Consider the following 17,791-nt stretch of genomic DNA (forward strand, 5'->3'; position numbering starts at 1 on the left):
GTTAGATAATGTAAGCAAAAAGTTATCTGATAAATGAATAAATAACACTTAGTTAATTAGTAAATAAATAATAAATGTGAAATTATAAAAAAGCAAATTAAAATGTTTTGTTCTTTTATTGTAAATAAATAATTATATAAATTTAAGTAAATAAAATTTTACTACATTGTTAATAAAAACCAATTTATTTTGTAAGATTGTTTTTTGTTTACATTTGTTTTTCTTGCGCACCTTTAATGACTTTTTGTATTTTTTGGTTGGAAGGAAGAATTATGAATGTTTGATATACATGAATTTAAAAATAAATGTCTTTTTTGTGTAGATTACAATTTTTTTTATTAATAAATAATATGTTTATGATATTCACTGTAATATTGATTTTTACGTCTAGAGTTAAGAAAAGAATAAATTAAGTATGTAGACTGATGGAAAAAATATTTTTTTAATTAAAAAAATATTAATATTAAAAAAATATTTTTCTAATAATAATTTAATTTATTAAAATTATTATTGTTTTATTTTAATTTCATTTAATTTGATTTAATTCAATTTAATTGGTAATAAATTTTCTAAATTATATTTTATTCTCATTTTTAGAATAATTCTTTTACTTCGACTATAAATTACGAACAATTTTTTTCAAATAATCCAGAAAACAGTTTTCTTAATTTTTTCTTTTTCTTTTTGAAAATATTTTCAAGAGATATTAAGTGATTTAAATTTACTCTTTGTCATTGGATCAACTTTATATAAATAGGCCTTAAATAATGTTTCCTCATCCTCTTCTTCTTCTGTTACAGCATTAGTGTCCTGTAGATAAAAATAATTTACTGAAACTAGTGTTTACTAAAAATAGTAAATAATATATTTTAACAATTTTTTCTAAAATTGTTTTTTTTTAATAATTTTCTTGAATTAATTTTAAAATAATGTTCCTTAAATTAATTTTAGATAAATGTTTCTTAAATTAATTTTAGAATAATGTTTCTTAAATTAATTTTAGAAAAATGTTTATTAAATTAATTTTAGAATAATGTTCCTCAAATTCATTTTTGAATAATTTTTCTTTCTTCCTCTTTTCTACAAATTTTTCTTAAATTAATTTTTACCCAAAAATTTATTTTAAATTTAGTATAAGAAAAATTATTTTTGAAACAACAACAAAAAAGTGCAGTTAAAATATTTTAATCACATTTATTTATAAATTAGTTAAAAAAAAGTTATTTTTGTAACAACAACAAAAATAAAGTTGAAATGCAGTAAAAATATTTTAACTGCATTTTTTGTTGTTTTTGTTACAAAAATTAGTTTAAGAAAAATTATTTTTATAACAACAACTCAAATTTATTTACCAAAAATTAGTTTAATTGCATTTTTGTTTTTAAATTTTGACTAAAATTAATAATAACATTAAATTTCGAATTACCCCTTGACTTTCGTGAATTATTGTTTTATACGTTACACCAACAATCGAAACATTTGCTCCAATTATTCTATCAATTTCCTCAATAGCTCTGGGAATTGTCAATAATTCTTGTTCCTCCAAATTCGTCACCGAATTCCCCTCAATTGAACCAAAAACAATAAAATATGTTTTTTGCACTTTCGATGATTTCTCACATAATTTGACAATTTCCGTTTCCCTTTCTAATAGTTGATTGAAATTCTCCTTTAATTCGGTTGCTGTTGAACATATAATCAGTTTTTGTCCATTTGAATATTTTTTTAATTCCTCGTCAATATTCCTGGTGAATAAATTATTAACATTTGTATTTCTCTGTTTTACATTCATTCGCTGTAGATCAAAGACAACTTCGATTTCACCCAATTTTGACGTTTCATTTAATAACAATTTTACTTGTTCCTTTTTCGTGAAATCACAATTATCACGTAATACCACTGTCACACCATATTTACGCCAAATATTCATACGATAATTGGAAAATTGTCTCGAGTTTTTGGAATTTGTTGCGATAATTATATTCCTCGCGCCACGTACAATGAGAAAGTCGATTAATTCGAGGCCAAAATTATTTAGACCCTCGATTATTAATATTGATCCTTTCTTTGAACAGGAATATTGGGAAATTGCTGGTGCTCTGTTCGAATCTTGCGGTTGGACTTTTACTATAATCTGTGAAATTATTAAAGGATTATATTATTATTAAAGAAATATTTTGTTGTTCTTTGAATTATTTTTGGAGGTTGGTGAAGTTTACAACGATTATAATCACAAACTTTGCACTCGATAATTAATTTTAAGAAAAGTATATTTAAACTAAAAAAAGTAGTAAAAAAATAGCTATCGAAAAATTAAACTTGACCACCAAAAAAAACTTGTCTTAGACACTTCACAAAATTGACAAAAATTTATTTTATTTTCCTGACTTTTTCCTAATTTTCAGCAAAAATATTTACTTCTATCTTATCCTGCTAATAAATTGAATTCCTGCAACGATTTTTATTATTCATGAAAGAATTTAAATACTTATAAAAATAATGTGATTCTTGGGAAGAATTTTATAAAAATTTTTAAATAATTGATTTCTTTCGACTAATTTTATGCAAATTGTAATTTAAATTATCGAATTCCTGAAAATTTTTTATTATTTATAAAAAGAATTGAATTCTCATATGAAGATTTTAACAAAATTTTTTTTAAATATTTGAATTCTTTTTGGGAATTTTATAAAAATAGGAGATATTAAAAATCATTGAACTGCGAAAAGCTTTTAAAAATAATTAAATTTTACAAAGAATTCTATTAAAAATTTTTGAGAATAATTGAATGTCCGTGTGGCATTTTATTAAATTTTTTTTAAAAATAATTGAATTCCTAAAAAGCATTTTGTTATTTGTGAAAATAATTGAATTCTTGCGAACGATTTTATTTGAATTTTTTTAAGAAATTGAATTTCCAAGAAGAAATTTAATACTTTTACAAATAATTGAATTCTTGTGATGAATATTGTTATTTATGAAAATAATTGAATTTTGCAAAGAATTTTATAAAAATGCTTCAAAATAATTGAATTTTCGGGAATAATTTTGTTATTTATCGATATAATTGAATTTTTTCGAATAATTTTATTAAAATATTTGAAAATAATTGAATTCATGTGAGAAATTCTAATATTTTTCTAATATTTTTCCAAAGAATTTTAAAAAATCATTCTTTTAATTAATTGATTTTTTCGAGGAATTGAAATTAAATTTTTAATTTTTTGAGCAATTCCTGTAAAATTATATTAAAAATAATTGAAATCCTACGATGAATTTTATTATTTATAAAAATAATTGAATAGTTGCAAAGAATTTAGTTAAAATTTTCAAAAATAATTGAATTCCTGAGAAGAATTTTCTAATTTATGAAAATAATTAAATTATTGCGAAACATTTTATTAAATTGTTAAAAAAAAATTCAACTTCTGTAAAAAAATTTTGTTATTTTTGAAAATAATTGAATTTTGCAAAGAATTTTATTAAAATGGCTCAAAATAATTGAATTTTTGGGAATGATTTTGTTATTTATCGACATAATTGAATTCTTTTGAAGAATTATTTATCTAAATAATTGAATTCTTGGGAAAAATTTTATTAAAATCTAAAAGAATAATTGAATTATTTCAAAATATTTAGATTTCGGTATTTTTTCAAGGACCTTAAAAATTTAGATAAAATTGAATTTAAAACAATTGATTTCTTTCGAACAATTTTATTAAAATATTTGAAAATAATTGAATTCCTGTGAAAAATTCTAATATTTTTTTAAATAATTGAATTCTTCTAAAGAATTTTAAAAAAAAAATTTTTTTTAAATAATTGATTTTTTCTAGGAATTGAAATTAAATTTCAAAAGTAATTACATTTTTTTATTAATTCCTGTAAAATTGTATTAAAAATAATTGAAAACCTGCGATGAATTTCATTATTTATGACAATAATTGAATAGTTGCTAAGAATTTTCTTAAAATTTTCAAAAATAATTGAATTCCTGAGAAGAATTTTATTATTAAATTTTGTTATTTTTGAAAATAATTGAATTCTTTATAAAAATTTTATAAACTTTGTTTTAAATAATTATTTTTTTTCGAAATATTATGAAAATCTTATTTTAAATAATTAAATTCTTCTCGAAAACTTTTAGTTGTGAAAATAATTGAATTTTTCGATTAATGAATTTAAAATATTATTCAATATAATTGAAATTCTTCGATGAGTTTAATTATATATAAAGATGATTGAATTCTTGCTTAAAAATTTTATCAATAAATTTTAAATAATTGATTTTCCATGAAAAATGTTATTATTAGTGAAAGTAATTGAATTATTGAGAAAAATTTATAGAAATTTCGTTAAATAATTGATTTTTTCGAAATTTGTTTGAAATTGCTATTCAAAATTAATTAATTTTGAAAAATGTTATTATTTATGAAAATAATTAAAATTTGTATGAATGTTATCAATTTTTTTTAAATAATTGAATAGTTTTAAAGAATTTGATTATAATTTTTGAGAATAGTTTTTTGATTTCTAGTATTAGCGAATTTAAAGTAGTGTCCCGGGGATAAAAAGAATATTTCAAAAATAAAACTTACTTTGCCGTTCAATTTATCGTCAATACCATCTAAAAATGCTTTCTGTAAATTTTCCCTCTCGTAATAATTGGCGTAGAGTACTTTAACAACACCTGATTGTAAACCATCAGCAACCATTCTAGCCAATGTTTGTTTTGTCATCAAATCCGTTTCTATCAAAACTTTTCTCGGTATCACCGAATAGAGACTTATTTCCCTCAAAAATATTTCCATTCCTACAGATTTTCCAAAAGCCTCTTCTAACTCGCCAATGATAACAACTCTAGCATTCATTTTTGTACAAACTAGACATTTTTTAATGATATTCAGATCATTTCCATTGTAGATGATAAGATCAATTCCCTTGCCCTTGGTTCTCATTAGCACTTGATCTGTAAACGTATCCGAAGAATGACACAAATTATTCATTGATATAAAGGGAAATAATTTTTGCAGTAATTTCTTTTCGTCTTGTGTTTTATAGACGACGAATATATCGGATTGTTCGTTTTTGGCTAGATTTATTGCCGCTTGACCAAAACCAGTTGTACCATTGTAAATTAGTATTGTTTCTTGTTTTTTTATTCCGCCTTTGAGAAATAGTGCATTGTAGGCGACGGTGTAGGCTAGGGGAACGGTTACGGCTTCTTTTAGGCTCCAATTTTTTGGTATTTCCCAAGTGAATATTGAATCGATTGAGATAAAATTGGAGAGTGTTCCGTTTGATGATAGACCCATTATTTGTCGTCCTTTGGAATCGATTCCTGAATATTCGAGACCAAATGTCTTTGGTTCGAGTCGATTCAAACCAAGATCGATGGTGACTAATTTTCCCAAGACTTGCAAAATGTCTGATGTTTCTATCGAGGAGTATTCGACTTTGGCGATTTTTTCTATTGAAAGATCGTTGACCAGGCAACCATCGACCCAATTTATTGAATTTGGATCGGATGTTACGAGTTGATTTGCTTTCCAGTGTTGTGTGAGGCGCGATTGTCTCTTTAGCTTTGAATAGTTCCAGGTTGTTTTGATTTTTTGTATTTCTTCGACAATCACTTCACCCTGTGTTGGATCGGAGAGAATTGGCGTCATGACGATTCCTTTTATTTCGATTCCTCCGGCAATCGTCACATTCAGCTGTCGATTAATTTGTACCGGAATTCCTATTAACAAAAAGAGAATATTAGAAAAAATCGGAAAAGAAAAGAAAAAACGAAGTGGAAAGAGAAGAAGATTAGCAAATGGTGGAGAATATTCGGTTGGGGTTCGATCGTGCAACCTCGTTTAGGATTCGGTAACGACGCGACACGAGAGGACCCGAATTTGTCCGAAGCATCCAAAGCGTCAAAGTTACAATGATTCTTCACAACTTTTCGGAATAAACTCACCTTCTGTTGTTTTTAGATTCTCCTGATATTTACGATCGATCGTAATTTTTCCAATTTTCACCGGCAATTGTATTTTCCGAGCATCATTACCAAGACAGAACAATTGAAATATTCCATCGACAAATGTTGTCCAATTATGTTTCCACATTAGGTTGCCGTATGTTGCATTTGTCGTTGAATTAATAATGCTTTGAAACAAATTGGAATATTGATAGCCACGCATTTGTAATTCATCGTAAACATCATTTTTATGGAGTAGATCAGAAATGCTATTTTTATTTCGTTTATTTGTGAAAACTTCCGCATTTTTATCGGCGTCACAAACATTACCCGAGCACAACAACAGATCGTTGTTGGTAATTTCGAAATTACCAGTTCCTGAAAAATTTATTTATTTATGTAACGGATTGGTTCAGAATTCGAAGCTCTGAAAATCACGAAGTGGAAAAGAAAAGAAAGAGGTTTTGTTACCTTTTTGTACCATCACCACTAGATTCACTTCTTCGCTCTGGGGAATAATTAATTGATGCTTGAAAATTTGTACATTTTCAAAGACAATCAAATCCCTTTCCTCACTGATTTCCCGTAGAACATTCCAAACAAGTTTCAAATACAACGAAGATGGTATGACAATTTTATTATCAATTTTATGCCCTTTCAAAAATTCCCAATCGTCTTTCTCCAACTGAATCGAGAATTTCATCTCTCCTTCTTTTATTTCTTGTGGTTCTTCATAGAAATCAGTAAACCTGAAAGCAGATTGCATTTAATTTTTTGTTACAAAAAGGATTTTCAATTTTTCGTCATTGCTCACCAATCATTGGTGTGGTCCCATTTAATCAACGACGATATGGACGGTGTGCCACTAGACACGGGATATTCGATTTTTGGATAGAGATTCGAAATTTTAATGTTGAGACCAGATGAGTACAATTTTCCCAAACCGGCCATGAGAATTTCCACATTATCAGGATGACCTCTCTTTGTCAATGGTATGTTGACTACTTCACTTGATAACGATTTCCTCAGGATGGCCTGCATTAATCCATGTGGTGCAATTTCAATGGCAATTGCATTATTGGGAATCATTTTCGCCGTCTCGGCAAAATAAACGGGACTCAATTGATTATTCATGTGATAGAATCCAGAGCAGAGTCGTGCTTTTGGTGAACCCCATTCACTTCTTGGTATCGATGTACTCAGCCATTTGTCACTTCGTGCTTTTGGATTTGGTATTTCGCGATTGAAATATTTCAATACTAAATCACGAACAGGTGCCATGTAACGACTGTGATAGGCAATATTGCCGCAGGCCACTTCTCGAGCGAAAATTCCTTTTGCCTGTTAAAGAAGAGAAAATTGATGATAGTACACTGTAGTGGAGAAATTTTTGTACGTGGAAACCAACGAAATCAAATTACAAATAAATTACAAGCGCTTTACGTTAGTAAAGCGCTTGTAATTTATTTGTAATTTGTTTTGGTTGACTTTGTACAACCGAGGTGACGAATCTTGGACCTCTAGTGCACCAACAGTGGAAAATATACCCAAATGTACCTATTTATACCCAAATATACCCATTTAAACCCAAATGTACCCATTTATGCCCAAATGTATCCATTTGTACTCATTTAAACCCAACTGTACCCATTTATTTTGGAACAGCATTTGCTGACCAAAAATCGGTACATCTGCTGCATTAAATTATTGGAGCAACTGGTCTGATGTCAACAACGTCTGATGCACCAAAAATTTGTCCATGAAGTATTAAATAAAAAAAAATTGTAATGATATTGTAATGTAGGTAAAAAATTAAAAGGATTTACTGTTAAGTCAGCGATGAATGTCTTCATTGATTCAGCTGGACCACTGATTGTCGAACTCTCGGCACTATTGTGACAAGCAACGTCGATATCGGGAGGACAGAGAGGTTGAATTTCTTCGTAGCACAAACCAACGGCTGCCATTGATCCTCTTATTAAATCCGATTCAACGGATGCTAAACCTCTACCAAGAGCACAAAGTACCATTTGTTCTGCTGTAATGCATCCGTCAGCGTAACCACAACCTAATTCTCCCAAAGAATGACCAATTATGTAGTCTGGTTTTATTCCAATCGAATGTAGAACATCAGTTAATCCAATCTGTAATTTACACGAACATTTTTTTAACAGTATTAGTATTATTATCTCATACAGGAATAATTTTTGATCCCAAATTTTTTTCTTTGCTAAATGTTTTTGAATATAGATGTAGAGATTCAAAAATACAATCCTTTCTCTATAATATGAGGAAAATAAAAAGAAGAGAAAAACTATTAGGCAAAGCTAAAAAGGTTTTTAAAGAAAGATGTGAAAAAAAAATTAAAGATGGTTTTTTAAGAATCTTTGTGAATAATTACTTGAACTGCTGTAATGCCAACAAAGGCATTTACAATGTAGTCGAACATTTTTGGATCCTTCTCGGTCAGTATACGAAAAATGTCAATACCACGTGGTTTTAAAGCGGCGTCACATTTTCGAATTGCAGCCTCAAAGACAGGTATTTTTAAGAGGGCTTCCCCTACAATGAAGTAAAAAAATTAATTATGAACAAAAAAGGAAACAAAAGTTTTTACTTTTTTTGTATTTTTTTCATACTTTTATTTATAATTCGTAAGAATAAATTGATTTCAAAGATGTTTAATTAAGAAAATTAGTTTTTTGTATCGAATATATAAATATTAGGCTAAGATTTATTTTATTTTAATTCGCTTTTTTGATTTATTAAATTTGAATTTCGCGCCAAAATAGTGTCTAACTGTTCGTTAGGTGGCGACAAAACTCTCTCATAAACGAGAAATAAACAGACTGGGTATAAATATCAATGGTATTTCTATTGTATTCTCTTGTAGTTTCAAATCATAATTTTCCATGTTAATAATAATCATCATAATAGTTAGTTAAATAATAATAATAATTTAATTACATTTTTTTCTTCTCGGTCGTCTTAGTTAATTTAATATTAATATTAATAATATGAATCCTACAATTATTAGTATTAATGTAAAAAGTATTAATTTCTAATTTATATTGAGTAAATTAACAATTTAGTTAATTTCAGTTGAATTTTTATTATTTTTATTATTTTTATTTATTATTATTATTATTATTATTATTATTATTATTATTTTTTATTATTTTTATTATTTTTATTATTGTTGTTATTATTATATAAAAAAAAAATTTTTTTTTTTTAATGATTGGATTTATTAATATTGGTCTAATATTTAAATTCGAGATGTGGCAAATATAGTATAGTAGTACCTTCATTTATTGCAATAAACAAATTGAGCCATGACTTTATTAATTTGATACAAAAAATTCATGAGCATATTTCAACGAATATACTTAGCATTGTATGCAAACTTGGTAATTTTCTAACAAAGAAAAGGCAAAACAAAACTGACTTAATGAAAGCTAGAAATCAAATTAGAAAGTCCATCCTTGACTTACATTTATTTACCTATTATAAGATTTATCAAAATGAAAATGAAAATGAAAATTTTTATAAATTTGATTTTTTATTCCTCGAGAATATGTCTGACGAATACTTGAGTTGTACCACTTAAAAAACATGTTGGACAATTTTCTTTTTATATTAATTATAAAATAAATTAAACAATTTTAATATTTACATTATTAAAAATGAATTATTTCTTTGTTTCAGTGTCATTGAAGAAAGAAAATATTTTTTGAAACTGTGCAGTCAAAATAGTGAAAATGTGGTGAGTGATTTTCAATTTAAATGCAAAATGATTATTGTATTTGGAAAAAAAATTTTTTTAGAAATAATATTTTCTGCAATCAACATTTTTTTACCAAGAATATTTGCTGGAAAAGAATATATTTTACAAGAAATATTAAAAAAAAAACAATTTTTTAAAAATTAAATTTCCCACAATAAATATTATTCAGAAAAAATATTTTCTATAAAAAATTATTTTCTACAATTTGTTACCAAGAATATTTGCTGGAAAAAATATATTTTACAACGAATATTGTCTGAAAAAAATAGTTCTTACAAATTATATTTTCAATAAAAAATGATTTTTACAAATTATATTTTCTACAAAAAATATTCTTTACAAAAATGTATTTTCTACAAAAAGCACTTTCTGCAAAAAATATTTTTTTTTACAAAATTTTCATTAAATTAATTTGGTAGATGAGAACAAAAATACTAGAAAAACAAGATAAACTCACCCATTCCAACCCACTGCGAACCCATTCCAGAATAGACGAACCAAATTTGTTTTTTCGAACCAGAATTATATTCAATTTGTCTCTGTCGTATTTTCGGTAAACCTCGTGGTGGTAATAATGTATATCCCTTATATAAATGCCCAGTATTTTCCGTTTCAAAAACATTATAAAGAAGTTGAACCATTTCAACGTCCACAGGTTTGCTTTCTAACTACAATAAAGAGACAATAGAGAAAATAACATTTTTTTGAAACTATATTTTTAAAAAAATCCAAAAAGATCCAAAGAAAAAAATATTTTTTGTTTAGTATTTAAAATTTTTTTTAAACCATATTTTTAAAAAATCCAAAAAGACCCAAAGAGAAAAATATTTTTTGTTTAGTATTTAAAATTTTTTTTAAACCATATTTTTAAAAAATCCAAAAAGACCCAAAGAAAAAAATATTTTTTGTTTAGTATTTATTTTTGAAAAATTATTTTTGTTTAGCATTTATTTAAAGAGAAATATTTTCGTTTAGAATTTATTTTGAAAATATATTTTTGTTTCAAGAGAATAGTGTTAATTTCTTTTTCTTTTTTTTTCTTTTTTTTTTGTAAATAATATAAAGTAACTAACTTGGTCCAAAACGTAAGCCACGGATTCCTCCGTACTTCCTGATGCAATAATCAGTCGAATTAAATTATCATCAGGTGCGCCTTGATTTTTTTTGTCTTTTTTAAAAGATTTTAGAATAACATTTGCAGCAAGTCCCGTTATTGATATTGAATTAACTGCCGCATATTTTCCCTCCCATGGAATACAGTTCGTTGGCACTTTAATTCGTCCCTCTTTAATAGCCGGAATCATATTTGATGGTGTCTTGTAGTGCAAATTTGGTGGAATCATTCCTCTGTCCATTGCAGTGATAATCTAATAAAAAAAACCGATTTTATGAATTTTCTCACTTTTAGGATCAATTTTTAATTTTTACCACGAGAAAAACTTTTTTTCAAAATCCTTTTCTTTCTTTTATTTATTTTCTACTTTAAAAAAATAATTTTTTTTTACCTGAAACAGCTGCAAATTTTTCTACATTAGCGAAATTTATATTTGTTTCAATTATTATACTTTCGCTATTCTAGAGAAACTTATCGCTGTTCCAGGTGAAGAATTTTTTTCCTGCTTTATATATTTTTTTTGTTTAAAAAAAAAGAATGTTTGCCATCAATATTTTTTTTATTCTAAACGAGAATTTTTACTGTAATAATTTTTTTCCTTCTAAGAAAGAATGAAAATTTTCTTATTTCCAAATAGAATGTTTACTATAAACATATTTTTTATTCCCAAAAAATGTTTGCTGTAAACATTTCTTTTATTGACAAAAAAATTTTTGCTACACCCAAAGAAAATCTTTATTTAAACCAAATATAATTTTTTCGAATTAAATAAAAGTTTATTTGTTTCTGAGTCAACTAGATTATTTATTTGTTTCAAATAAAAATTTTTTTCGACATAAATAAAACTTTTAATTGAACCAAATAAAAGGTTATTTAAACTAAATTCAATTTATTTGATAGAAATAAATTTTAATTGAATCAGACAAAATTTATTTGATATACAAATAAAATTTATTTGAATTAGACAAAATTTATTTGATACAAATAAAATTTATTTGATACAAGTAAAATTTATTTGAAACAAATAAAATTTATTTAAAACAAATAAAAATTCCAGTTGACTCTGATTCAAATATATCTTTTTTTTTTTGTGGGTGTATAAACATAATTCTTTTCGTCATTTTCCTCAAATGTGACGTATAAAAATTTTCCATCAATGAAATAATGTGTTAAAATGGAAATTGTGCATATATTTAAATTGTTTTTTCGTCGATTTGAAATAAAAAAGAGAAAGAAAGAAAAAAAAACAATTTTTTTCTTTTTTTGCTTTCGCTGACGTAAATAATTAACCTTAACAATCGCATTTAGTGAATTGGAATTGGAGCAATAGCCAATATTTGTTTTAACAGAGCCAACGAGAAGTGGTGACATTCGACCTTCATTAAAAACAAGATCAATAGCCTTTATTTCCTGAGCATCTGTTTCCTTTATTCCCAAGCCATCAGCTTCAATGTAATTAATATCTTTTGCCTCTAATTTTGCATCTTTCAATGATTTTCGAAAAACACTCGCTTGAAATTCACTCGTCGGATAGAATGCCGGTAAATTATCATCAGTAGGTCCCGGTAATGATAATATACTTTTAACCTCGGCATAAATACGATTTGCATCCTTGGCCCTTTGTAGAAAAACGGCAACAATACTCTCGCCACGTGCATAGCCATTCGCATCATTATCGAATGCTTTTGTTTTTCCGTCGGGCGAAATTAGACCTGAAATTAGTCAATTTTTGGAAAAAAATGGTTTCCATAATTTTTTCTTTCATAAAACATTAGGAAAGAAAAAATGTTCCATTATTTTTTCTTTCATAAACCATTAATGAAAGAAAAAATTATGGAAAAGATGGTTTATGAAAGAAAAAACAATGAAAAAGATTGTTTACGAAAGAAAGAAGATGGAAAAGTTGTTTTATAAAAAAAAATAAGATAGAAAGATTATTTTTTCGATGAAAAAAATAGAAAAAATGTTTGATTGCTTCCTTTGAATAGAAGACTCGTTCCTATTGGCTCGCCTTCTCAAGGTCAAGCGGCGACGATTGGCTGACGTCTGACCTTGAAAAACTAGCCAATAGAATGAAGTCCCCGCAAGTGGAGGGTGTGTCCTCACGAAGGGTTTTGTTTTACTTTTCTTTTTTTCGTTTTTCTTTTTTTTTTTTATCTGAGAAACGAAATCGTACCTAAAAGTGACATATGCAGAGATAGATATGGATGCAAGGATAGACTTGCACCACCGACAATTGCACTATCAGAACGTCCATTTTTAATATCAAGGTAAGCTTGTTCCAAAGCAGTTAAACTTCCGCAGCAACTGGCATCAATATTAATACTCTGACCCACTAGACCCAAGAAAAAAGAAATACGATTTGCAAGCATCGATCGACTTGTGCCAACAATACTGTTTTGCTGAAATTTAAATTTTATTACAATTTTTAATTTAATTATCAAGTTGCGTCAAGGCTTTTGTAGTCTAATAGATTTCACGAAAAAATTTATTACATCGTCATCATTATATTATTCTTCTGTTATTAAATTAAATTAAATTTAGGTAAATTAAAGTACATTAAAATAAATTAAAGTAAACTAAAATAAATTAAAAGAAGGTAAATTAAATTAAAGTAGAGGAAAGAAAAGTAACTTAAAGAAAAGTAAATTAAAGTAATGGAAAGTAAATAAAGAAAAGGAAATGAGAAAAATAAATTAAAAGATAGAAAAATAAAGTAAATTAAAGCAATGGAAAGTAAATTAAGGTAAAAAAAATTAAAGTAAATTAAATTAATGGAAAGTAAATTAAAGGAAAGTAAAGTAAACTAAAGCAAATTAAAGTAAATTGAAGTAAAGAAAAGGAAAGTAAATTAAAGGAATGGAAAGTGAATTAAAGTAATTGAAAGTAAATTAAAGGAAAGGAAAGAGAAATAAATTAAAATGAAGGGAAGAAAAGTAAATTAAAGTACAGTAAACTAAAGTAAATTAAATTAATGGAAAGTAGATTAGAGGAAAGTAAATTAAAATAAAGAAAAGTAAAGTAAACTAAAGCAAATTAAAGAAAAGTAAATTTAAATAAAGGAAAATAAAGTAAACTAAATCAAATTTAAAAAAAGTAAATTAAAATAAAGGTCGGAAAGTAAATTAAAGGAAAGGAAAATAAAGTAAATTAAAATGAAGGGAAGAAAAGGAAAATAAAGTAAATTAAAATGAAGGAAAGAAAAGTAAAGTAAAATACAGTGAACTAAAGTAAATTAAAGTAATGGAAAGTAAATTAAAGTAAAGGAAAGGAAATTAAAGTAAATTAAATTAATGAAAAGTAAATTAAAGAAAAGGTAATTAAAGTAAAGTAAAATAAATTAAAATAAATGAAACTAAATTAAAGTAAAGAAAGGGAAAGTAAATTAAAGTAAATGAAACTAAATTAAAGTAAAGAAAGGGAAAGTAAATTTAATTTAAGTTAAGGAAAGTAAATTAAGGTAATTAAAAAAATACCTCGAATTTTTCGTAAAAAAGTGCTTTCTCCGATTCTGAGAATGTTGTGGCTGTGTAAACGGATGTTTTACTTCCCCTCATTTGTCGTGGATTTATTCCAGCATCCGCCACAGCCTCGTAGGTACATTCAGTTATCATTCGCATTTCGGGAATCATTGCATTACTCACTTTTGGATGAACACCAAAAAATATTCTATCGAATTTCGTTATTTCCTTTATCTTTCCGGTTCGTGATGGTACATGAGGATTATCTACATTGATTTTTAGATAATTAATATTATTATCTATCGACGAATTAATTTAAAATGATTTTTCATTTAAAAAAAAATACTTAAAATTAATTTGAATATTATTTATACTGAAAAAAATTAATTTTATTTACATAAAACTTATTTGTTTCAAAAAAATATATTTCTTTTAAATAAATAATTATTTGTTTCGTATAAATAATTATTTGCTTCAAAGAAGTAATTATTTTGTTTCACAGAAATATTTATTTGTTCCAAAGAAAAATTTTTTTAAAATTAATAATTATTTGTTTCGTATAAACAATTATTTGATTCAAAGAAGTAATTATTTGTTTCGAAGAAATAATTATTTGATTAAAATAAATAATTATTTGTATCGAATAAATAATTATTTGTTTCGAATAAATAATTATTTTTAATAGCCAAGTAAACAGTTATTTGAATAAAATACTATTTTTTCAGTATATTTCTCTGGTAATTATTGACAGGAAGTGATAAAATTCATAAATTGTATGTAAAACAAGGTGGAATTTGCATAAATATGAAAGTGAATTTTCATGTGCGAGCGTGGCCGTGGTGCGTAAGGCATCCTTTTTCCCTAGAATGCTGGCAGTGGTTCGATTCCCAGTAGATTTTTTCATTTTTTTTCTCGTGTTATTAAATTTGATATGTTACAGTTTAATGATTGTTTAACGAATATATTACGAATTTATTAATTATTGCAAATATAATAATATATTAATTATTGTAAATATAAAAATAAATGAATTATTGCAAATATAAAAACAAATTCATTATTGGAAATATGAGAATAAAGAGAAAATACAAATATATGCAAATATTTAGAAGAGTAAAAGGAACTGTAATAAAAATTAGTTAGAAAAATTTGCATTAAATTAAATGTCAGGGCATAATTTTAATTAAAAAAGAAAAAATTTAGTAAATTTATTGATAATTTTTCTCTCAAGTAAAAAAATTAAGATTGAAAAATAAAAAAAGAAAAAGAAAAAATAGAATTTTAGAGTTTTATAAAAATAATAACTATATAATGTTAATGAAAATATTAATTATAATAATAATTATAATAATAATTTTGATACTTGATAATGAAAATACTTTCATTTTTTTCTTCTTTTAAGTCAATATTTCAATATGAATAAATAAACATAAATAAGTCAATATTTTTCTATTTATTATTTTTTCATTTTTCAAGTCAATGTTTCAATATGAAAAAAAATTGAATTTAAAAAGTTTAAAACTGCTAATTTGAAAAGTGTTTGAAAAATAAAAAATACGTACTGCATTCCCAGCGTGGATTTTCATTGGTGATACAGTCAATTTTATTTAAAAGATTATGTTGCAACATTTGTACATTCTCACTGTTTGGAAATTTTCCAGATATCCCCGTAATCACTATTTCATCCCCCATTTTCGTGACAATGTATCAACTTCAATTTTTTTCTCTCTATTTCGAGAATTCTTTAAATTTTGTGTAAAATTAAAAAAATTTAATGCACTTGAAGACGAAAAAAAATTTATGTAAATAATATTTTTTCCCTTTCAACAAAAAAAAAATCTTCTTTTTTCCTTGAAGAGTGAAAAAAGTATATGTTTAAATATTTTTTAAGTCATGAAAATATTTTTTTTTAATTTTTTAAGTCAGAAAAATGTTTTTTAATTTTTTTTTAAGGATTGAATTGATTTTTCAAGTCAGAAAATTATCTTTTTAAGGATTGAAAATATTTTTTTAGGCAGGAAACTATTTTTTAAGTTAGAAAAATATTTTTTTATGGATTAAAAATATTTTTTGAGTCAGAAAAATATTTTTGAATAATTTTAAAGATTGAAAATATTTTTAAATATTTTTTTACGGTTTGGAAATATTTTTTGTCAAATATTTTTTTTTTTTAATTTAAAAAAAAGTTAATTAATTTCTAAATAATTTGAAATGTAATTTTGAAATATTTTTTTTTCTTTTTTCTTAAAGGAATTACGCAAAAATTTTGCACTTATCACTGTGATTCGCTTCGACAATTAGGCCCAGACTGTCGTTCACACTTGATTAGTTATTCGCAGTCAAGGTAGAGGGGTTGAAAGTTAATGAGTTAAATGAATATGCAAAATTTGTTTTACTTTTATTCTGAATGCAGTTGCAGTGATGTAATATTTACACAATGCGTAGTAGAGAAATTGAAAATTTTTGATAAATAAACGATATTTTTCGATTTATGATTTGAAAAAAGTAAAAATGAAATAATTTGTTACATATCTGAAATTATATACATATTATAAAAAAAAAGTGGGGAAAAAAATTTAGAAACTTGTATATTATATGTATTTATTTATGGAGAGAGAGAAATTACCGAAGTTAATTAAAAAGTCTAATTTTAGAGAGAACGTGAGAGATATAAGACTTTCGAGTTCTATGACCTCACTGTAAATTTGCAGTATTATTATTGAATTGCAATAGTAAACAATTTGTATTTAAATAAATTTTTTTTTTAAATTTGATTAAGAAAACTTTTCTACTCTAAAAGCTTTATTGCGGAAAATTAATTTTACACTGAGAAGAAAATTTCATTTTTCTAGTTCTACATTAAAGAAAAATTTGTTTCAAATAAACGATTACTTGACTATTATCTTACTTTATTATCAATTTACTTGAATCAAATAATTTTTATTAATTAAATAAATTATATTTTTTATTTTGACAAATATTTTGTTACTAATTATTAATTAATTTATTTTCATTTTCCTATTAAAAATCAAAGTAAATAAAATATTTTTTAACATTTATTTTCTCGGTCAGCCATAATGTTTATAATAAAAAATACATTATATATTAACAATTGCAGTGTATTTTGTAAATATTAACTAATACATTTACTGATATTATTTACATAGAAATTTCTATTCGGTACATTTTATTTATTATACATACTTTGTTGACAAATAATTATTTTATATTTATAATCACATCTTATACACAAAATTGTAAATATTTTCATTTTATACAAAATTTTATTAATTAAAAATTAAATTCTGTAAAAATTAAAAATTTCTATTATTTTCTCCAGATAATAATATATAAATTTTAATTTTATATAGAAAAACTATACTTTTCTATTTGCATTAATATAATAAAATTTCAAACAATGCACTGGTAATTGTTTATAATATTTACTCTTTGGGAGTTTATAT

The 17,791-nt window shown here is 24.7% G+C and overlaps 1 protein-coding gene across 1 annotated transcript; it reads right to left on the reverse strand.

The window, feature by feature from the left end:
• Positions 1-681: 681 nt before the first annotated feature.
• On the reverse strand, positions 682-16,270 carry LOC122503153 (fatty acid synthase-like). The gene is made up of 14 exons (XM_043613601.1): positions 15,890-16,270; positions 14,343-14,593; positions 13,043-13,268; positions 12,157-12,578; positions 10,826-11,119; positions 10,210-10,420; positions 8,367-8,527; positions 7,792-8,109; positions 6,780-7,306; positions 6,437-6,714; positions 5,966-6,343; positions 4,599-5,740; positions 1,427-2,134; positions 682-810 (listed from the first exon to the last, which is right to left on the reverse strand). Exons 1-14 carry the CDS (start codon positions 16,017-16,019, stop codon positions 697-699), a joined length of 5,160 nt encoding a protein of 1,719 aa, XP_043469536.1. The 5' UTR covers positions 16,020-16,270; the 3' UTR covers positions 682-696.
• Between the last annotated feature and the right edge of the window lie 1,521 nt (positions 16,271-17,791).

The sequence above is a fragment of the Leptopilina heterotoma genome, unplaced genomic scaffold (genome assembly GCF_015476425.1).
Source record: "Leptopilina heterotoma isolate Lh14 unplaced genomic scaffold, ASM1547642v1 Lhet_108, whole genome shotgun sequence".
Taxonomy (NCBI): domain Eukaryota; kingdom Metazoa; phylum Arthropoda; class Insecta; order Hymenoptera; family Figitidae; genus Leptopilina; species Leptopilina heterotoma.

What these genes read in the sequence shown, in the direction of transcription:
- LOC122503153 (XM_043613601.1), bottom strand. Translation starts at nt 16,019, where the DNA reads ATGGGGGATGAAATAGTGATTACGGGGATATCTGGAAAATTTCCAAAC. An exon ending in TCTGCATATGTCACTTTTAG is followed by an intron (nt 12,579 to 13,042) that starts GTACGATTTCGT and finishes GACTAATTTCAG; the next exon opens with GTCTAATTTCGCCCGACGGA. An exon ending in TGGGACCACACCAATGATTG is followed by an intron (nt 6,715 to 6,779) that starts GTGAGCAATGAC and finishes ATCTGCTTTCAG; the next exon opens with GTTTACTGATTTCTATGAAG.